Source organism: Eubalaena glacialis, chromosome 3, assembly GCF_028564815.1.
Source record: "Eubalaena glacialis isolate mEubGla1 chromosome 3, mEubGla1.1.hap2.+ XY, whole genome shotgun sequence".
NCBI lineage: Eukaryota > Metazoa > Chordata > Mammalia > Artiodactyla > Balaenidae > Eubalaena > Eubalaena glacialis.
In genome coordinates, this window is record NC_083718.1 from 35,073,838 (window position 1) to 35,097,843 (window position 24,006).

A 24,006-nucleotide genomic window follows, 5' to 3' on the forward strand; every position below is an offset into this window, starting at 1 on the left:
TGTGACTGGAGAAAAACACCCAACCTCACTGACTTATTCTCACTATAAATTCATGATTATCAGTCTCAGTGAGTCTTTATGCTGTCCAGCAATCATCCTTTACTCCCCTAATCTGTTCCCTCTCCCACTCTCTCCCCTAATCTCCTCATACCCCCAACACCTCCTCACACATTCTCACCCTGGGCAGTGAACCTGGCTTGCTTCATCACCAAGAAAACTGAAACTATCATGAAAGCACTTCTACAGATTATCACCACTTCTACTCACCTGGCTTCCAGGAGGCCATGCTGTCTCAGCTTCCTTTTACCTCATAGATTCTTCCCTCTCAGTCTCCTTTGTTAGCCTCTCTTCTCCCAAACCTCTAAATCTGCACTGTCCAACACCATAGCCACTAGCCTCACAGGGCTATAGCGCACTAGAAGTGGTCAGCCTGAACGGAGACTGATGTAAGCATGCAACACATACAAGATTTCAAAGACCTACCAGGATAAAAGGGCATACAAAATATTTCATGAATAGTTTTTATAGTGATCACATGTTGAAATGATAATACTTTGGATATCTTAGGTTAAATAAAATATAGTTTAAAATTACTTTCACCTGTTTCTTTTTCTTTTTCTAAATGTGGGCTACTAGACAACTTAAAACTGACCTGACTCACATTGTATTTCTATCATCAGCACTGCTCTAAATGTCGGAGTGCCCAGGACTCAGTCTTCGGTCCTCTAGTCTTTCTCTACTCTCACTCTCTCATTCAGTTTCAGGGCTTTGAATACTTTATATATGCCAACAGACCTCTCTCCTGAGCTCCTGACTGTATATCCAACCGCTTGCTCAACTTCTCCACCTGGAAATCTAATATACACCTCAGATTGGCTCTCCCATCTCAGCCGATGGCAACTCTGTTCAGTTGTTCAAGAGAAAACCGTGGAGTCATCTTTGACTTCTTCCTTTATCTCAAATGCCATATCCATTTCTTTCAGTGGGCTTATATTCAAAGTGTATCCAGAATCTAACCATCTTCACTATGATGGGGTTTAGGACACACTATTCCGAAATATGGCACCTGGGCATATTGAATATTTTAAGCTGAAGGGGTTTGAGAAAACAGCAGAAGCAGGAAAGTCACTCTGACCTCCCCCGCCCTTTCCCCCTGAAGCAGATCCCAAGACGCTCATGTGAGAAGTGTTCTCCCTATACCCAGAGGAAAGAAATATCCTTATCTCCAAGAGAAGGGACTTGGACACGAAGAAGAATCCGAATGAACAAGACTTGCTGAGTTTTCTCCAGGTTATTACACGTAGCTCAGACTCTTTGTCCTAGCACATCTTTCCATGACTTTCCACTCCTCAACAAACCTAGCATTAAAAGCACTCAGGTTTAACCATTTTTTCGGGTCTTCATTTCCTTATGAATACTCTTGTGTCACGTAAAATAAATATGTATCTTTTTCTCCTGTTAATCTTTATCAGTTTAAATTTCAGACCCAACCGAGGGACCCTAAAAGAGTCAAGGAAAACTTTTTCGTCCCCTACAACTATTTCCCCTGCTACTACCATCTTTTCTTGCCTAGATTACTGGGATAGTAAGGAAGAGATCGCCCAGCTTCTACCCTTGTGTCTTTATGGTCTATTCTTAATAAAGCACCTGAGGGATACTTTAACCCCTCTGTTAAAAATCCTGTCACTCAGAGTAAAAACCACTCCTAACTGCCCTGCATGATCTGATCCCCATCACTTCCCTGGCCTCATCCTACCAACTCCCATTCACCCTGTTCCAACAACACAGCTATTCCTTAACAGGCCACACAGGATCCTGCATTAAGGCCTTAGTATTCGTTGCTCTCTCTGCCTGAAACGCTCTGCTCTTAGATATTTACATGGTTGAAAATCTTAGATATTCACATGGCTGAATATCTAATTCAACTCCTTCATCTTTTTGTTGAGATGTCCCATTCTAAAGGAGGTTCCTCTGTTTAAAATTGTAATCCACCTCCCCTCACCCCAATCTTTTTATTCTCATCTACTTTTTCTTTTCTCCAAAGTACTTACTTATCACCCTCCAATATCTTATACAATTTACTTATTTATTATGTTTATTGTTTATTGTTATCCCACCGATCATCCACGCCATGAGAGTAGAAGCTCCTGTAGGGCAAGGAACTTGTGTCTCTTTTGTTTTCTGATGCATTCCAAGTGCTAACAACAGTGTCTGACACATAGTAGGCACTCAATACATGTCTGTTGAATGCACATTAAGCTAATCAGAGGAGGCTGATTATTCTCACAAGGTGCAATAATACAAATTCCAGTTCAGGGTGGCCAACCTGGAAGCAGAAAAGAAAAACAAAACCACAAATCAGATTCTGAAATCCAGTTCAATAAATCAGTTACCCGCCAGGTCCAAATGCAGCCAACCAAATGGTCTGATTTGCTCTTTTTTCTTTTTGTCTTAGACTGGTTGATACAATTGACTGGGGGAAAAAAAGGCGATCCTGAAAATCTCACTGGGAAGATGGAGAAAGCATCGATAATTGCTGGAACCCTGACCCTGGTCCCCTAAACAGCCTCTTTTCATGCATGCCTTTGCTGAAAGAGGGATCCCATTCCAAGGCAAGGAATGGAATGCAGTTGTGGGGCAAGGGCAACATTCCTGGGGAGATTAGAGAAGATAGGTTCAATGCAGGTTCCTTTGTTCTGGGTCTAAGACTGGAGGCTAAGGCCATTAACCAGAAAACAATTGGTGATGCTAAGAAATGGAAGGTCCACACCTGGTTTTTAAGTTCAGTAGGGATGGAAGTACATGTGACAAGACCCAGCAATGTTACTAACATTCTTTCATCCATAAACAAATATTAATGAGTTCCTATTATGTGCCAGACACATTCTTGGCCTTGAGGAAACAATGGTAATTAATATAAGGTCGCTGCTTTCATGGAGTTTATGTTCTGATTGGTGTTGACTAAAAAAATATTCACAACCTAAAAGTTGAGGGTTATGTTTTATTCAGTGGAAATTTTTAGTACTTCAAGCCCAGGAGGCAGCATCTCAAGTAACCCTGAGAGAACTGCTCCGAGGAGACGCAGCAGAGAGCCAGGATATAAAGGAGTTTTGCAGCAAAGCGTAGGTAGTCTGAACGTCAAAAATTATTGTTAATTAAAGAAAACCAGATATCTCAAGTTAAGGAATTTAGTGCTTTTCTATGTATGGGAAGATGCGAGAGTATGGGCTCACTGAAATCATTCCTTTGATATGCACCTCAGCTATCTGGGTCCAGTATCCTGTGTTTTCACATCAGGGCTCATCAGCTCACTGCTGTTGGCAGTGGCTGCAATCACTGATGACTGTGACATCCTTTGTTTACTGATATGGCAGGCAATATTCCATTTCTCAGTTCCTCCTCTTGGTTCAAAATTTGACCAATATTTGGAAGACATTTCATGACCAGTTTTTGTCCCACAGCCCTGGGAGGCTTGTCTCAGACCAGGCAAAAATTCTTGTTGATATGCCACTCCAGGTGCTAATTTCCGGATTACGTCCTGTAGATAATTAAATATTCTCTGGATCCTCTGTCTTCCTAGCCTATTATGATCCAGGAGATATTTTCCCTTGTTGCTTCTTCCCACACCTAGAATCACACTATTACAATTATTCTATGTGGAGTTGTAAATGTTATCTATTTCCTCAAGATAGGTACTGTAAGAGACAACAATCTTATAAAATACATAGGATATAAGTAATTCAACTAGTAATATTGACAAAGTCATGGTGCAGCAGGGAGACATAAATCATAAACAATTTGGAAACAAATTAAAACAATGATTAGTATAACTAGTTGTAATCCAATTGTAATAAACCATCAAGTCCACAGGAGAGCCAGCTGGAGAAGCCAAATTCTGGAAGAATCAGGTAGAGAGAAAAAGATAAACATGTCATTTTTGTTTACAAAGATATATTTTATCAAGTTGTTGTAGGTCATAGCATAATAAGAAAGGATTTTCTGGAAAACAAAGATTAAAGCTAGTATAGTTTCCAAAAAGTCATAAAGTTATAATCATATCAATTCATTCAGTCCTGTGTAATTAATTCCTGTTGATCTGGATAAAGTCATCAGGTTTTCCATTAGAGTTTTGTCATTTGTTACCCAGTTCAGTGGTATTATCTAAAGGCTATCAGAAATTTATATTTGTTTTAAAAGTCCTTTTTAAGAGTCTTCTTGAAAATCTTCATTTTGTAAAAGTATCAGTGTAAAATAATGATTGTCTATAAAGGACAAAACTTAAAATAGCATGGTTAAAGATTTGAGTACAAAGCAATTAGCAAGAAACTTGGCTATTTTTGTTACATATAACATATTAGGGTAATAACTAGAATTATGACTGATAATATATCAGAGGTTAGGGATTCCACATAAATTTTGGAATATCTATATTAATGACATTTATCCATACACTATAACCTAAGGTTCATCTCCAATCACTTGACAATGTTTTTGAAGTAATTTAACATACCAAATAAACTTAGTTTAACATTCTTCTCTGAGATGTCTCAGAGATGCTCTTTTGAAGCATCCCAGAGCCAGCTGCAGGCTAAAAGAGTTTTAGTTAGATTTTAATATTTGGGAAGTTTGTTAACAATATCAAAAATGTTTTAAAACACAACAGAATCATTGGTCTCTATGAAACAATACCTATTCATTTAACCAAAGTCGCAAAAAGATTAAAACAAACAAACAAACAAATACAGATCACTTAAGTGCACAGAAACTCACACAATCTGTTATCAAAAAGGAGCACCCTAAGAAACTTTGTTCAAATTCCAGTCTTTTGCTAGCTTACTTAACAACAAAATCCATTTACTTAATTAACTTCAATCTAAATTTAGTTAATCCTGACAATGCAGAAAATTTTTTTTCCTCAGTAAAATGTAACTCCATTCCTCATAACTTCTTTACTGAAAACACACATTCTACTTTCCTACTGCATACTGAAATGTTTCCTTATTACTGCTATTAGCTTTAATTACATGTTTAAATTTGAATCTTCAACTCAAAAAAACTTAATTTATAATGAAGACTAAATAAGCAATTCTGAACAGTCTTTTATGTTAGCATTCTGTAGATTGGTGAACATAAATACCAGTGATAGTTTCTAAAAACATTTGTTTTCGTATAGAGAACATCTCAGTGTGGCACCAAACATATTCATTAATAGTCCTAAATACATTTAGTTTCTCTGTTTAGTTTGATGTCTCAGTATCTTATTGGTGTGTGTGTGTGTGTGTGTGTGTGTGTATGAGTGAATGACCTAGCTATTCAATAAACTTCCATCACTTAAATTAGCACAACTCTAGAACTTTAAGTTACCAAATTTTCTGGAGAGATCATTTTAAGTAGACATTTCTAAAACATAATTAATTTTAAAGAGTTTACCCAAAAGCTCTTATCTCATTTACATTTACTTTAAAGTTTCATCATATCAAATTATTTTCCTTGGTCTTATTTGACTTTTATTAGACTTAGGTACAATAAAGTATTATACTTAATATTGATGACTCTAAAGACATGTCTATATTAATTATATCAACAAACTTTAATACCATGTATCAACTTAATATTAAATATTTCCCAGTTCACATGAACCTGAAAGTCATTTTGGCCAGTTTCTTTTTTTTTTTAATTAATTAATTAATAAATTAATTAGGCTGCATCGGGTCTTAGTTGTGGCACACAGGATCTTTGTTGCGGCATGCAGGAGTTTTTGGTTGCAGCGCGTGGGCTCTTCATTGTGGCATGTGGGCTTCTCTCTAGTTGTGGCATGCAGGCTTCTCTCTAGTTGTGGCGCTCAGGCTCCAGAGTGCGTGGGCTCAGTAGTTGTGGCACGTGGGCTCTCTAGTTGTCGCAGGCTCTCTAGTTGTGGTGCGTGGGCTCCAGAGCACGTGGGCTCAGTAGTTGTGGCATGCGGGTTCTCTAGTTGTGGCACACAGGCTTAGTTGCTCCGCGCCATGTGGGATCTTAGTTCCCTGACCAGGAATCAAACCCGTGTCCCCTGCATTGGAAGGTGGATTCTTAACTACTGGACCACCAGGGAAGTCCCTTGGCCAGTTTCTTTTATATTTAATTTTCAAGCAGTTCTAAATTGAACTCTTTGTAATTAAATTTTGATGATACTTTCCAGAGTATTATCATATATAAACAGACAAAACTAGAGATCTCATGCCTTCACTTTGAAAAAAAAACCTAGTTATGAATCATCAGGTATTACAATAGAAACATACTAGTTTACAAAGAACAGTTGGAATACATTAAAGTTGCTTGCTCAGATGACTAAGCCTTTACTATTTGTAAAGTTTAGCTGAGGGAGCATTCCCAGAGGTTTGAATTTTAAAACTACCACTTTGCCATTTTCCCCCCCTTGCTTGCAGGTCTTGCCTGATTGAGCTAATTAGGCTCAGTCTCAGGTCACTGTGGCCTGTATTTACATTTTCTGGTTTGTAGAGATTTGTAAGAAAAAGACAGTTGTTTTTACTTCCCCAAAGAACAGGTTTGTCACCTAAATGATACTAAAAGATTGATTTGTCCAACTATATATTATATTGATGAGAAGATTTCTAACTAAACTGAAGGTTAAGAGTTCTATGTTCTACACCTTTATTTTTTTTTATTTTTATTTTTTTTGAACATCTTTATTGGAGTATAATTGCTTTACAATGGTGTGTTAGTTTCTGTTTTATAACAAAGTGAATCAGCTATACATATACATATATCCCTGTATCTCCTCTCTCTTGCATTTCCCTCCCGCCCTCCCTATCCCACCCCTCTAGGTGGTCACAAAGCACCGAGCTGATCCCTGTGCTATGCGGCTGCTTCGCACTAGCTATCTATTTTACATTTGGTAGTATATATAAGTCCATGCCACTCTCTCACTTCGTCCCAGCTTACCCTTCCACCTCCCCGTGTCCTCAAGTCCATTCTCTATATCTGCATCTTTATTCCTGTCCTGCCCCTAGGTTCTTCAGAAACTTATTTTTTTTTTTTTTTTAGTTTCCATATATATGTGTTAGCATATGGTATTTGTTTTTCTCTTTCTGACTTACTTCACTCTGTATGACAGACTCTAGGTCCATCCACCTCACTACAAATAACTCAGTTTCGTTTCTTTTTATGGCTGAGTAATATTCCATTGTATATATGTGCCACATCTTCTTTAGCCATTCATCTGTCAATGGACACTTAGGTTGCGTCCATGTCCTGGCTATTGTAAATAGAGCTGCAATGAACATTGTGGTACATGACTCTTTTTGAATTATGGTTTTCTCAGGGTATATGTCCAGTAGAGGGATTGCTGGGTCATATGGTAATTCTATTTTTAGTTTTTTAAGGAACCTCCATACTGTTCTCCATAGTGGCTGTATCAAATTACATTCCCACCAACAGTGCAAGAGGGTTCCCTTTTCTCCACACCCTCTCCAGCATTTGTTGTTTGTAGATTTTTTGATGATGGCCATTCTGACTGGTGTGAGGTGATACCTCATGGTAGTTTTGATTTGCATTTCTCTAATAATTAGTGATGTTGAGCATCCTTTCATGTGTTTGTTGGCAATCTGTATGTCTTCTTTGGAGAAATGTCTATTTAGGTCTTCTGCCCATTTTTGGATTGGGTTGTTTGTTTGTTTTTTTACTATTGAGCTGCATGAGATGTTTATATATTTTGGAGATTAATCCTTTGTCCATTGATTCATTTGTAAATATTTTCTCCCATTCTGAGGGTTGTCTTTTCATCTTGTTTATGGTTTCCTTTGTTGTGCAAAAGCTTTTAAGTTTCATTAGGTCCCATTTGTTTATTTTTGTTTTTATTTCCATTTCTCTAGGAGGTGGGTCAAAAAGGATCTTGCTGTGATTTATGTCATAGAGTGTTCTGTTTATGTTTTCCTCTAAGAGTTTTATAGTGTCTTGCCTTACATTTAGGTCTTTAATCCATTTCGGATTTATTTTTGTGTATGGTGTTAGGGAGTGTTCTAATTTCATTCTTTTACATGTAGCTGTCCAATTTTCCCAGCACCACTTATTGAAGAGGCTGTCTTTTCTCCATTGTATATTTTTGCCTCCTTTATCAAATATAAGGTGACCATATGTGCGTGGGTTTATCTCTGGGCTTTCTATCCTGTTCCATTGATCTATATTTCTGTTTTTGTGCCAGTACCATACTGTCTTGATTACTGTAGCTTTGTAGTATAGTCTGAAGTCAGGGACTCTGATTCCTCCAGCTCCGTTTTTTGTTCTACAGCTTTAGAGTTTAATATATCATGCCTTCAAAAGCTTGTATAAGGCATTCAGCAAAGGTCTTTCCGAGCTTACAAGTCAAACCCAGAGCAAAATCACTAATGTTATTTTTATTAGCCCTTGAATGTTAGTTCCCAGTTTTTACTTATTTGTATGGTTCAGGTAACCCAATTGGTTCCCTTTAGTATGTTCAGTTAATATTTTCTGAGGGGCAGATGTATATGCCTTGTCTTATAATACCACACAGGGGAAGCATTCCCCAGTGAAACATGTCTACCTTACAATATAATGAAAGAAAGAGAGATATAACCATCTTATATAAAGCCCATTTAAATATATACCAATTTTATACACTTCCATCTCAACTCTATCAACTTTTATACCTTTAACTTTAGCTTTCATTAGTATCTAATCAACAAGTTTTGATCTTACAGGAGGAGTTCTAGAAGTTTTTCTTTCTTTTTATTCCCTGTCCATTTTATCTGTTTTTTATATAAAAGGCTCTGGGATCCCCAGAGGGGGGTTGAGCCAAGGAACTCAGGCCTTTTGGCATGTTGCCCCAAATAATTGCTGGTCAGGTATCTCAGTGTAATTTTTTTCTAAGCCCTTTAAATATATATATATTTATATTAATATATATTATATTATAATATTATATTGTATTATATATTAATATATATTTATATATTATATTAATATAATATATATATATTTAAGTTGGGGTAAATAGAGCAGACTTGTTTAGCTTTTAATGTTGAAGACCAGTAAGGGGTCCCTTTTGGCCCATTTAACCTCAGAGAGTGTAGTATCAAAACCTTGTGTTCTAATCACATAAATGTCCATTTTATTTATCCCATTTAAAGTAACAATCTAAAGATTTCTTTATTCATTTGAGGTAAGTCCTTTTGAAATTTCTACCTTGTTGGAAAAAGCATCTAGACTTTCCTTACAAGTTTTTTTTCTGTTAACATTAATTATTCTAGTGTTTTTGTTAGCATCTGTAAGAACCATTGAGGGGAAGAAAAGACCACAAATAAAGCTTCCCAAACTGTTTTTTTTTTCCCTTTGTTTTATTTATTTATTTATTATTTTAAAATTTCATTTTATTTATTTATTTTTATACAGCAGGTTCTTATTAGTTATCTATTTTATACATATTAGTGTATATATGTCAATCCCAATCTCCCAATTCATCCCACCACCACTACCCCTGCCCCGTTTTCCACCCTTGGTGTCCATACATTTGTTCTCTACGTCTGTGTCTCTATTTCTGCCTTGCAAACCAGTTCATCTATACCATTTTTCTAGATTCTACATATATGTGTTAATGTATGATATTTGTTTTTCTGACTTACTTCACTCTGTATGACAGTCTCTAGGTCCATCCACATCTTTACAAATGACCCAATTTTGTTCCTTTTTATGGCTAATATTCAATTGTATATATGTACCACATCTCCTTTATCCATTCGTCTGCCAATGGGCAATGAGGTTGTTTCCATGACCTGGCTATTGTAAATAGTGCTACAATGAACATTGAGGTGCATGCGTCTTTTTGAATTATGGTTTTCTCTGGATATATGCCCAGTAGTGGGATTCTGGGTCATATGGTAATTCTATTTTTAGTTTTTCAAGGAACCTTCATACTGTTCTCCATAGTGGCTGTATGAATTTACATTCCCACCAACAGTGCAAGAGGGTTCCCTTTTCTCCACATCCTCTCCGGCATCTGTTGTTTGTAGATTTTCTGATGATGCCCATTCTGACTGGTGTGAGGTGATACCTCACTGTAGTTTTGATTTGCATTTCTCTAATGATTAGTGATGTTGAGCAGCTTTTCATGTGCCTCTTGTCCATCTCTGTCTTCTTTGGAGAAATGTTTATTTAGGTCTTCTGCTCATTTTTTGGTTGGGTTGTTTTTTAATATTGAGCTGCATGAGCTGTTTATATATTTTGGAGATTAATCATTTGTCCGTTGATTCATTTGCAAATCTTTTCTCCCATTCTGAGGGTTGTCTTTTTCTCTTGTTTATAGTTTCCTTTGCTGTGCAAAAGCTTTTAAGTTTCCTTAGGTCCCATTTGTTTATTTTTGTTTTTATGTCCATTACTCTAGGTGGTGGGTCAAAAAAGATCTTGCTGTGATTTATGTCAAAGAATGCTCTTCCTATGTTTTCCTCTAAGAGTTTTATAGTGTCCGGTCTTACATTTAGGTCTCTAATCCATTTTGAGTTTATTTTTGTGTATGGTGTTAGGGAGTGTTCTAATTTCATTCTTTTACATGTAGCTGTTCAGTTTTCCCAGCACCACTGATTGAAGAGACTGTCTTTTCTCCATTGTATAACCTTGCCTCCTTTGTCATAGATTAGTTGACCATTAGTTGACCATGGGTTTATCTCTGGGCTTTCTATCCTGTTCCATTGATCTATATTTCTGTTTTTGTGTCAGTACCATATTGTCTTGATTACTGTAGCTTTGTAATATAGTCTGAAGTCAGGGAGTCTGATTCCTCCAGCTCCATTTTTTTCCCTCAATATTGCTTTGGCTATTCAGGGTCTTTTGTGTCTCCATACAAATTTTAAGATTTTTTGTTCTAGTTCTGTACAAAATGCCATTGGTAATTTGATAGGGACTGCATTGAATCTGTAGATTGCTTTGGGTAGTATAGTCATTTTCACAATATTGACTCTTCTAATCCAAGAACATGGTATATCTCTCCATCTGCTTGTGTCATCTTTGATTTCCCTCATCAGTGTCTTATAGTTTTCTGAGTACAGGTCTTTTACCTCCTTAGGTAGGTTTATTCCTAGGTATTTTATTCTTTTTGCTGCAGTGGTGAATGGGAGTGTTTCCTTAATTTCCCTTTCTGATCTTTCATTGTTAGTGTATAAGAATGCAAGAGATTTTTGTGCATTAATTTTGTATTCTGCAATTTTACCAAATTCATTGATTAGCTCTAGTAGTTTTCTGGTGGCATGCTTAGGATTCTCTATGTATAGTGTCATATCATCTGCAAACAGTGACAGTTTTACGTCTTCTTTTCCAATTTGCATTCCTTTTATTTCTTTTTCTTCTCTGATTGCCGTGGATAGGACTTCCAAAACTCTGTTGAATAATAGTGGCGAGAGTGGACATCCTTGTCTTGTTCCTGATCTTAGAGGAAATGCTTTCAGGTTTTCACCATTGAGAATGACGTTTGCTGTGGGTTTGTCATATATGGCCTTTATTATATTGAGGTAGGTTCCATCTATGCCCACTTTCTGGAGAGTTTTTATCATAAATGGGTGTTGAATTTTGTCAAAAGCTTTTTCTGCATCTACTGAGATGATCATACGGTTTTTATTCTTCAATTTGTTAATATGGTCTATCACACTGATTGATTTGCGTATATTGAAGAATCCTTGCATCTCTGGGATAAATCCCACTTGATCATGGTGTGTGATCCTTTTAATGTGTTGTTGGATTCTATTTGCTAGTATTTTGTTGAGGATTTTTGCATCTATATTCATCAGTGATATTGGTGTGTAATTTTCTTTTTTTGTAGTATCTTTGTCTGGTTTTGGTGTCAGGGTGATGGTGGCCTCATGGAATGAGTTTGGGAGTGTTCCTTCCTCTGCAATTTTTTGGAAGAGTCTGAGAAAGATGGGTGTTAACTCTTCTCTAAATGTTTGATTGAATTCACCTGTGAAATTCAATCTGGTCCTGGACTTCTGTTTGGTGGAAGATTTTTAATCTCAGATTCAATTTCATTACTTGTGATTGGTCTGTTCATATTTTCTATTTCTTCCTGGTTCAGTCTTGGAAGGTTATACCTTTCTAAACATTTGTCCATTTCTTCCAGGTTGTCCATTTTATTGGCACAGAGTTGCTTGCTGTAGTCTCTTAGGATGCTTTGTATTTCTGCGGTGTCTGCTGTAATTTCTCCTTTTTCATTTCTAATTTTATTGATTTGAGTCCTCTCCCTCTTTTTCTTGATGAGTCTGGCTAAAGGTTTATCAATTTTGTTTATCTTCTCAAAGAACCAGCTTTTAGTTTTATTGATCTTTGCTATTGTTTTCTTTGTTTCTATTTCATTGATTTCTGCTCTGATCTTTATGATTTCTTTCCTTCTGCTAACTTTGGGTTTTGTTTGCTCTTCTTTCTCTAGCTCCTTTAGGTGTAAGGTTAGATTGTTTATTTGAGATTTTTCTTGTTTCTTGAGGTAGGCTTGTGTTGCTATAAACTTCCCTCTTAGAACTGCTTTTGCTGCATCCCATAGGTTTTGGATTGTCGTGTTTTCATTGTGATTTGTCTCTAGGTATTTTTTGATTTCCTCGTTGATTTCTTCAGTGAGCTCTTGGTTATTTAGTAATGTATTGTTTAGGCTCCATATGTTTGTGTTTTTTACGTTTTTTCCCTGTAATTGATTTCTAATCTCATAACGTTGTGGTCAGAAAAGATGCTTGATATGATTTCAATTTTCTAAAATTTACTGAGGCTTGATTTTGACCCAAGATGTGATCTATCCTGGAGAATGTTCCGTGCGCACTTGAGAAGAAAGTGTAATTTGCTGTTTTTGGATAGAATGTCCTATAAATATCAATTAAGTCTATCATCTTGTCTATTGTGTCATTTAAAGCTTGTGTTTCCTTAGTAATTTTCTGTTTGGATGATATGTACATTGGTGTAAGTGAGGTGTTAAAAGTCCCTTACTATTATTTCGTTACTGTCAATTACTCTTTTATAGCTGTTAGCAGTTGCCTTATGTATTGAGGTGCTCCTATGTTGGGTGCATATATATTTATAATTGTTATATCTTCTTCTTGGATTGATCCCTTGATCATTATGTAGTGTCCTTCCTTGTCTCTTGTAGCATTCTTCATTTTAAAATCCATTTTATCTGATATGAGTATTGCTACTCCAACTTTCTTTTGATTTGCATTTACATGAAATATCTTTTTCTATCTCCTCACTTTCAGTCTGTATGTGTCCCGAGGTCTGAAGTGGGTCTCCTGTAGACAGCATATATACAGGTCTTGTTTTTGCATCCATTCAGCCAGTCTGTGTCTTTTGGTTGGAGCATTTAATCCATTCACGTTTAAGGTAATTATTGATTTGTATGTTCCTATTACCATTTTCTTAATTGTTTTGATGTGTTTTTGTAGGTCCTTTTCTTCTCTTGTGTTTCCCACTTAGAGAAGTTCCTTTAGCATTTGTTGTAGAGCTGGTTGGTGGTGCTGAATTCTCTTAGCTTTTGTTTGTCTGTAAAGCTTTTGATTTCTCCATCGAATCTGAATGAGATCCTTTCCGGGTAGGGTAATCTTGGTTGTAGGTTCTTCCGTTTCATCACTTTAAGTATATCATGCCACTCCCTTCTGGCTTGTAGAGTTTCTGCTGAGAAATCAGCTGTTAACCTCATGGGAGTTCCCTTGTATGTTATTTGTCATTTTTCCCTTGCTGCTTTCAATAATTTTTCTTTGTCTTTAATTTTTGCCAATTTGATTACTATGTGTCTCAGCATGTTTCTACTTGGGTTTATCCTGTATGGGACTCTCTGTGCTTCCTGGACTTGAGTGGCTATTTCGTTTCCCATGTTAAGGAAGTTTTCGACTATAATCTCTTCAAATATTTTCTCGGGTCCTTTCTCTCTCTCTCTTCTCCTTCTGGGACCCCTATAATGTGAATGTTGTTACGTTTAATGTTTTCCCAGAGGTCTCTTAGGCTGTCTTCATTTCTTTTCATTCTTTTTTCTTTATTCTGTTCCACAGCAGTGAATTCCACCATTCTGTCTTCCAGGTCACTTAACCATTTTTCTGCCTCAGTTATTCTGCTATTGATTCCTTCTAGTGTATTTTTCATTTCAGTTATTGTATTGTTCATCTCTGTTTGTTTGTTCTTTAATTCTTCTAGGTGTTTGTTCTTTAATTCTTCCAGGTCTTGTTAAACATTTCTTGCATCTTCTCAACCTTTGCCTCCATTCTTTTTCCGAGATCCTGGGTCATCTTCACTATCATTATTCTGAATTCTTTTTCTGGAAGGTTGCCTATCTCCACTGCATTTAGTTTTTTTTTGGGGGGGGGGGTTTATCTTGTTCCTTCATCTGGTACATAGCCATCTGCCTTTTCATCTTGTCTATCTTTCTGTGAATGTGGTTTTTGTTCCACAGGCTGCATGATTGTAGTTCTTTTTGCTTCTGCTCAGTTCTCCATACTCTTGAGCTCAGTTTTTATTTTCTAAATAGCTGCCAGTCCAAATGCCAGTCCAATAACTATGGAAAGACATCTTGAAAATAAGCCTCTTATCAAAGAAAAGCATGACTGTTTGTAAATAGTTTTTCCATCATACTTTGTACAAGAAGAATCTGATGCACTTGGACCTTCACATGACTTGTAATAGTTTTTAAAATTATTTCCCCAGTCAGAAGCTCCATTGATGAAACCAGAACATTTTAACTGTAGTACATTTTGTCCTAGATCAGCAAGCAGGGAAGATCAAGGGTGCTTGGTCCCCCCCAGTGGAGAAACCTCTCCCTTGTTTGAAGGATAGTTTTGCTGGCTATAGAATTCTTGGTTGACAATCCTTTTTTTTAACACTTTGAATATGTCATGAGTCATTTTGCTTTTGCTGCTTTCAGAATTCTCACTTGTCTTTTGACTGTTTTCCTTTGACATGACAAGGTGTGGAACCTACTGAGTCTGTTCTGAGAGTTCACTAAGATTCTTGGACATGCAGACGTTTTTTGTCAATTTTTTGGCTGTTATTTCTTTGAATATTCTTTCTGCCCATTTTCCATCTTCTCTTTTTCTGAGACTTCAGTTATGCTTGTGTTGGTTCATTTGATGGTGTTCCACAGGTGAGACTCAGTTCATTTCTTTCATTCTTTTTAATTTCAATTCCTTTGGATGGATAATATTAATTGACATTTCTTCAAGTTCTCTTATTCTTTTGCCTGTTGAAATGTGCTGTTGAGTCCATCTAGTGAACTTTTCATTTCAGTAATTGTACTTTTGAACTCCAGAATTTCTTTTTTTTTTTTATAATTTCTCTTTATTGACTTTCTGTCTTTGGTAAGACATCGTTTCATATTTCTTTAATTCTTTAGACACAATTTCCTTTAGTTCTTTGAGCATATTTATAATAGCAAGTTTGAAGTATTTGTCTTGCAAGCCCAACATCTGGGCTTCCTCAGGTAATATTTCTGTTTACTGTTTTTTCCTACATATGGGATATACTTTTCAGTTTCTTTGCATATCTCATAATTTTTTGTTGAACTGGACATTTAAAATTATATAATGTGGCCACTCTGTAAATCAGATTCTCGACCCCTCCTCAGGAATTGTTTAGTGACTTTCTCGGATTAATTATGTAAAGTCTGTATCTTTTTTCATATGAAATTTCTGCTTAGTTAGCTCAGTATCCAGGTAGTGATTGAACAGAGATTTCCTCAAATATCTTGAACCAGCTTTTGCTTGATGACTCTATGTGTATATTGGGATATGGTTTCAATGATTTGTCAGGCAGTTTACACCTCTCATTGCCTTCACTTCTTGACTGGGCAAAGTCTAAAGGTCTGCCAGCAGTGAGACATTAGGGCCTTCTCAGGTCTTTCCTGGGCATGCACATAGCATGCACATGGCCTTATAGATTGCCAGGAGTATTTCAAATATTTTCATGTCTCCTTATGGACAGCTTATTCTCCAATTTTTCCTTTAAAATTTTTTTAGTCAGCCTATTTTTTAGCCGCAACTGTTAACAACACCTCTGGCAGCTTCAATGTTAAACAATTGCCACTGATTGTTTTTGATAAATACCCTGTGGCTAGGGCTATTTGCAGAGGTTGAGTTCTGATTCAGGTCAAATAAAACAAGCTCTGAGATAGTAAATTTTATTGGGTGGCCAGACAAGTCAAATAGTGACGATTCTCTGGGATTGTGGCTTTGGGGGAACTCCAAACCCATTCTCCCTGCTCCAGTAGCTGCTAGCCTGCTTGTTTTCACAGCTACTGTAGTTGTGAGGCTGCTGGCTTTTAATAATACTTTGAAGCTGGAAAGGGGGGTATTGGATTAGAGAAAGTTAAAACAACCCTAACCTCATTGTTCTTACTGAGATTCAGCCATTTTTCTTGACAAAACACTGCTCAGATTATTGAAACCCTCTGTTTAATTTCAACAGTCTGAAGAAGTTGATTTTAACAGTTTTTCCTAGACTTCTCATTGCCTTTATGGAGAAACAGACTTTTGGAGGTCCTTAATGTCATTCTGGAAGTCGGAAAGGTCTACAGCTTTCTTTTCTTTTGTGTTAGCATGGTATATCATTTTACATTCTTTTACTTTTATTCTATTTGTGTCTTTATTTTAAAGTCAGTTCTTGAAGGTTGTTTGTATTAGATATTGCTTGTTTATCCAATTTGACAATCTTTGTTTTTCATTTGGGATGTTAAAAATATTTAATTTTAAACTGTTTATTTATATTGTTAGATTTAAAGCTATTTACTTGCTATTTTCTTTCTATTTGTTTCATCTATTCATTATTCTCTTTTTTGGCCTTCTTTTGGATTGACTATTTTTTATGATTTCATTTTATCTTTCATTGCCTATTGGCTCTAGTGCTTTGAGTTTCTGTTTTGTTTTCAGTGGTTGCTTATGGCCTATAGTGTACACTTTTAATTTATAACAGTCTACTCTGAAGTAACATTATATTATTTCACAAATAGTATAAAAACCCACAACTGTATACTCCTCTCATTTCTCCACTCCTGGTCTTTGTCTTATTGCTATCAAATAATTTATTTCTGCACATGTCATAAATTCCATATTACATTTGTTATTTCTGCTTTAATAGTCAATTATCTTTTAAAGAAATTTTAAAAACAATTTTTAAAGTTCTTTTATATTCACCCACATATTTATCATTTCCTGTGCTCTTCATTTTTTGGTGTAGATTCAGATTTCCACTTGATAATATTTTCCTTCTTCCTGGAGACTTCCTTTAACATTCTTGTAGTTCAGTTGTGCTGGTATAATTTTTTTTCCCAGCTTTTGTATGCTGAAAATGTCTTTATTTGGCCATTGTTTTTGAAAATTTTTCTCTAGGTATAGAATTCTAGATTGACAGTTTTTTTTCTTCCAGTACTTTAAAGCTATTGTTTCACTCTCTTTTGACTTGCATTGTTTCAGACAATAAATCTGTTGTTACTATTATTTTTCTTTCTGTACATACGCTGTCTTTTTTTAATCTGCCAGATTTTAAGATTTTCTCTTAAATCTTATCAATAGTTCTAAGTAATTTGATTATGATGTACTTTTGTTCCCGTTTCTTGGGCTTAGGATTTGTTGAGATTCTTAGATTTATAGTTTTCATCAATTTAGAAAATTTTTTATTCATTATTTTTATTTTTTTATTTTTTTTGGCCTTGCCACACAGTTTGTTTCCTGACATTGATCTTAGTTCCTTGACTAGGGATTGAACCCGGGCCCCAGCAGTGAAAGCGCCAAGTTTTGACCACTGGAACACCAGGGAATTCCCTCATTAGTCTTTCAAATATTTCTTCTGACTGCCCCTCTCTCCTTTAGGGACTCTAATTATATGCATATTAGGCTACTTGAAGTTGTCCCACATCTCACTGATGTTCTGTTTATTTTTTTCAGTGTTCTTTTTCTTTCTGTATGTTTCCTTCTGTATAGTTTCCATTGTTATATCTTCAGGTTTTCTAATCATTTTTCTGTAGTGTCTAATCTGCTATTAATCCTGTTGTGGATTGAATTGTGTCCCCCTCAAAGTTAATATGTTGAAGCCCTAACCCCCAATGTTACTTTATTTGGAGATAGGACCTTTAAGAAAGTGATTAAGGTTAAATGAAACTATTACAGTAGGGCCCTAATCTAAGAGGACTAGTGTCCTTATAAGAAGAGTTAGATATACCAGGAGTACATGCATTCAGAGAAAGGGCCATGTGAGGACACAGTGAGAAGGTGGCTATGTGCAACTGGTAGGAGAGTCCTTAGCAGAAGCCAGCTGTGCTGGCACCTCCGTCTTGGACTTCAGTCTCCAGAACTGTGAGAAAATAAACTTCTGAAGTTTAAGCCATCTAGTCCGTGGCATTCTGTTATGGCAGCCCTAGCAGACAAATACAAATGCCATCCAGTCTATCTTCATCTCTAAAAATTCTATGTGAACTTTTTAAAGTGTCTTCCATGTCTTTCAACATTCTCTTAATTTCCCATTACTTTTTGAAATTATGGAATATATAACTATCATTTGTGTCATTTCTGGGTCTGTTTCCTTTGATTGATTTTTCTCCTCATTACGGCTTGTATTTTCCTACTTATTTGCATGTCTGATAATTTTTTATTTGATGACAGACACTATGAATTTTACATTATTGGATGCTGATTTTTTGGGGGTAGTCTTTAAATATTGTTGTGTTTATTCTGAGATGCTGTTAAGTTACTTGGAAACAGTTTGGTTCTTTCAGGGATTGCTTTTAGCTTTGTTAGGTAAAATCAGAGATGTCTGTATCCTAGAGTTAAATTGGCCCCACTACTGAGGCAGAGTGGTTGTTCCACTCTGATTGTTGGGAATTGAACTATTTTTAACCCTGTATATTTACTGGGACTTATTCTGCTGCTTCTACCCAGTTGTTCTTTCACTGGTTTATGGCTTTCTCACACCCATGTGTTGATCAGTATTTAACTGAAGACTAAAGGGTAGTCCTCTGTAGATTGCTGCAGCTCTCTCCTCTCCAATACTTTGCCCTGTGAATTAAAGATGCCTTGACTGTTCCAAATTCTCACCTATAGCTCCTCAACTCAAGGAAACCCTGGGCTCTGTTTCTCTTCACTTCTTTGAGGTCTAGAAACTATTTCCAGCTATAATTCATTTTTCCCCTCTTCTCCCAGGGACCACTCATTTGCATTGCCTGTAGTCTGCTTTTTGGAAAACCATTATTTCTTATCATTTGTCTGTGTTTTTAGTCATTTAAGGCAGGAGGGTAAATTTAGTCCCTGTTATAATTCTATGTTCAGAAGTGAAAGTCTCCCTAAAAGTTTTTAAGTACTTGGTCCTTCCAGCTGAACAGGTACAAATAGCATAATATTATTAATGTGTGACTAATGTGATGACCGTGAGATGTCAACATCATCAAAATTTCTTTGGATATATTATATTATATTATATAATCAGAGAGAAAGAAATTGAACTTTAGCAAATCTGTGAAGGTAGGCTCTTTTAGGTCAAAGCGAATAGCATCTGGTGATCCTTGTAAACTGATATAGATTTTTTTAAAAAATCCTTTGCAAGGGACTTCCCTGGTGGTCCAGTTGCTAAGACTCCACACTCCCAAAGTAGGGTCCCAGGTTCGATCCCTGGTCAGGGAACTAGTTCCTACATGCCACAACTGAGTTCGCATGCCACAATTAAGACCCAACTCAGCCAAATAAATAAATAAATATTTTTAAAAAATCCTTTGCAAGATCAATAAGTGCATAAAAACTATTTTGATTTTGTCTAAGCAATATACCATGTCTGGAACGATAGCAGTAATTGAAATACACATCTGATAAATTTTATGACCCACAATCATTCTCCAGGATCACAAGCTAAACAGATGAGTTGAATGTGGATATTTTAAATTTTATTTTATTTTTGGCTAAGTTGGGTCTTTGTTGCTGTGCGTGGGATTTCTCTAGTTGAGGCGAGCAGGGGCTACTCTTTGTTGCAGTGCACGGGCTTCTCATTGCAGTGGCTTCTCTTGTTGTAGAGCATGGACTCTAGGTGTGCGGGCTCAGTAGTTGTGGCTCGTGGGCTTAGTTACTCCGCAGTATGTGGGATCTTCCCGGTCCAGGGATCGAACCTGTGTCCCCTGCATTGGCAGGTGGATTCTTAACGACTGCGCCACCAGAGAAGTCCCTGAATGGGGATATTTTAGATATCAACATCCTTGCACATACGAAGCTAGGAAGCATAGATCAACAAATACTATTGTGTGGATCACATTTTCTGATCATAATGAGATGAAATTAGAAATCAATAATAGATAATTTTTAAATGCATACATTTGAAAATTTAAAACACATCTCTCTATATAGACTTATATGGAAAGATCCAGATATACAGTTGAAGTAAATCATTCAAGATACTGAGTATTTTTTAATACATAATACCATTTGTGTAAAATAAGAAAATATATATTTGTATGTATACATAAGAACTATTTGGAACTATATCCCCCCAAATTTAACAGTGAATACTTGTATTAAGGGAGTATATAAAACCATGTGTATGGGATCAGTAGTAGGATGGAAACTTCTCATAGAATACCATTTCACATTTTTCATTTTTGATTTCTATGACTATTGACTAACCAAAAATTAGGTGCTTAAAATTATTTATAAAACATATTTTAACAATTCATGAGGCAAAGAAGAAAATATAATGGGGAATTAAAATATATTTAGAACTGAATGACAATAAAATCTATACATTTCAAAATTTGTAAGAAGTGGCTGAAACAGTACCAAAAGGAACATTAATACTCTTAAATACATATATTAGAACAGAAGATAGATTGAGGTTAAAGTGGAAAGAATCTCCTTCAAAAAATTAGAAAATAATAATAGTGCAAATTCAAGGAAACATTTTATTTTTATTCTATTTCTGACTATATAATGGAGAGTTAATCCAAACAACTGCAGTATTTCAATTAGAATTCTGAGTGAAATATTATTTTAAAAACCTTTTAAATGTGCTGCTGGGCTGGCATAAAAGAAATCTCCAAATTCCCACTATGAGTTGCAAGAGGAATTCTAGAAGTTCAATGCCTTAGCATGCACTCTGAGGTTTTCTGACCAACCCTGAGGCCTTGACTTGCTTTTTTTTTTTTTGGTGCAGCTTGTAGGATCTCAGTTCCCCCACCAGGGATTGAACCCGGGGCATGGCAATGAAAGCTCAGAATCCTAAACACTAGGCCACCAGGGAACTCCCCCTTGACTTCCATTTTGATGGCTACATGGATCACAGGACCTCCTAAGTAGGTAATTTAGTACCTACTTAGTTAGGACCCAAAGGAGAGAATCCCCAGTGTAAAAGTAAACATAAATCAAACCCTGTTGTAAAAAAATCAGGTGACAAGGAAACATACCTGGCTTGACCTTAGTGCTGGAAAGAAGGAGGAGAAAATCTCCCTGGATAATTTACAAGAATAAGCCATCTGTGGTAGCCAGCATCTAAGACGGCCCCAGTGATCTCTGCCTTCTGACATTCACACTCTTGTATGTAGTCACCTCCTACATTGAACAGACTTACTTACTTAGGTGATAGAAGATTGCAGAAATGACCGTGTGTGATTTCTGAGACTAGATCACATAAAATATTGAGGCTTCTACTTTCTTTTCAGTTCCTTAAAGAACTACATAACGAAATATTTGTTTTCTTCTAGAGTTTAAATTCTTGCCTCAGTTATACCTGCTCACTTAATCCTCTAGATCCACCAGTTCTGCTGATGTTTCCAAGAGGTCCACACATGTGGACTTCAACCAGTGCTAAAGTTAAAGCTTCAGGATGCAGCAATAATGGACACCCTGAGGCCACCTGAGGCCTATGCAGTGGCTTAGCCACTTTCTAGGGTTTGTGTTGTCTTTCTAGGGACCACATCTTTGCGTAAGGCCCAAAGTGTGCAGCTTTGCTTTGTAGAGGTATAAGCTACAAAGTCCTGACATAAGCTGTAGTCATCTGTCAAGGTCAAAATATGAGGTGGGGGCTTCCCTGGTGGCGCAGTAGTTGAGAATCTGCCTGCCAATGCAGGGGACACGGGTTCGAGCCCTGGTCTGGGAAGATCCCACATGCCGCGGAGCAACTAGGCCCATGAGCCACAATTGCTGAGCCTGCGCGTCTGGAGCCTGTGCTCCGCAATAAGAGAGGCCGCGATAGTGAGAGGCCCGCGCACCGCGATGAAGAGTGGCCCCCACTTGCCGCAACTAGAGAAAGCCCTCGCACAGAAGCGAAGACCCAACACAGCCATAAATAAATAAATAAAATTAAAAAAAAAAAAATATGAGGTGGCTTAAGACTTAAAGCCTCTTACAGAAGTTAAAAGCTATCTACACAACTGTGAAAACCCACTTGGCATAATACAACCTCTTAACTTGCTAAAGTTAAAACATGTTCAATATACCCTAAAGTGTGAAGCTCAAAGATACACACTTTACCTCACCAAAAGCCTCTTTGTGTATATATTTTGTCATCCAGAATTTAACTCCCTATTTATTTACTGATAGTTACAGCCCAGCATTTCAGATGTTGGGGTCTTTGAGGTTACACCTCCCAAATACGGGCCTCCTTACTATAGAGGAAGGCCTGCCCCTGTATCTTACAGCATGGAAGAGAACAACTGGAAGACTGTACTCTCCACAAGCAAGCCAGCTTCCTAGATGAAGACATTAAACTACTTATGCCCATTTTCTCAAACTCATCGCTCAGGTAGTCCCCACTCCTCCCTGGGAGGAGGAGTGGGGGCTACCTGAATCTTAAGTGCACATTTAAAAAATATTCTAAGTGGCAAATAGGAAATACACATAATGCACTTTTGTCTAGTGAAGTACTGTTATCAAGTTCAAGCTCATATTGCTCGCCACACGACAGGCCATTAAATCAAAAAGTAAGAATAGTGACTTTATTCGCAAAGCCAGCAGACTGAGAAGATGACGGACTAGCGTTCCACACAACCATCTTACCCAAGTTAGAATTCAGGATTCTTTTATACTAAAAGGGGAGGGGGTGTGGTTGGTTGTTGCAGACTTCTTGGTGCTGGCCAGACCCCAGAGGGGATGTGATAATCCTTTGTTCTTGCAGGTGTCCACGTTTGTCTGGTCACTATGTTCCTATAAATCTCCGACAAGATGAATTATTTTCTGCTCTGCAACTTTTTATCTCTATATGAATGAAGAAGTGTTATGGCTTTAAGGATCAAGCCTGGGAGGGAGAGCCTTAAGAAAGGGCTATAGGCAACATTCTTTTACAAATGTGCAGAGCCAGCATGACTAAGCATAGGCAACAGAGCACAAAGGTAAGAGCTAAAGGAATAGATCCAATATGGAGTCAGGTTTGTTCTTCTCTGTTAGAGTATGATGGTTGTCTCAACAAAAAGCATTTGTGGGATTGAGTCACAAGCTGAACTAGCCACTTTTTTCATGTATCACCATTTACTTGAAAGAATGACTTACAAACCATTGTTATGGAGACTTCGGTACCGGAAGACACTTTCTTGAAAATGGAAAAAGTAAGCCTATTGATAGTATTTGTTGCCAATGAAAAACTTTGAGATTTCTGAAAATTAAAATGTTAGAAAAGTTGTGTACGCCACTCCGAGCTCAGATCCTTAATACTTACAGCCTTTTCTGATGATATCAGTGCTAAAGCAAATGAAAGTGATTTTTTTCTATATTGTTTAATGAAATATGTTAACATTTGGAAGATACGCATAACTCAGTGAACGAATAATTTCCAAATAACCAAATGCATGATGTTACAAAATTATGCACAGTTAAAAATTCCATTCAAAGTGAAAAATAGGTCAATAGATTCTAATTTAACAGAGTATGAATGATTCATTGAAATGGTTTTAGGTTCCACAATGCAACTAACCTTTTATTGAATTTTGGTATAGTATCAAAGAATATATAGAATTATCTGAAAAGATTATTAAAATACTTCTCCATTTTCCATACTTTCATATTGGCATGAGGCTAGATTTTC

General features: G+C 36.6%; 1 protein-coding gene across 1 annotated transcript in view; it reads right to left on the reverse strand.

Annotated features, from left to right (window-relative positions):
* Nucleotides 1-2,268: 2,268 nt before the first annotated feature.
* The window catches only part of SNRPE (small nuclear ribonucleoprotein polypeptide E), a 111,780-nt gene continuing 90,042 nt past the window's right edge, over nt 2,269-24,006 (reverse strand). The window contains exon 5 of the mRNA XM_061185508.1: nt 2,269-2,326. Coding sequence (XP_061041491.1) covers nt 2,313-2,326 — 14 coding nt within the window. The 3' untranslated portion in view covers nt 2,269-2,312. The remainder of the gene's footprint in view (nt 2,327-24,006) is intronic.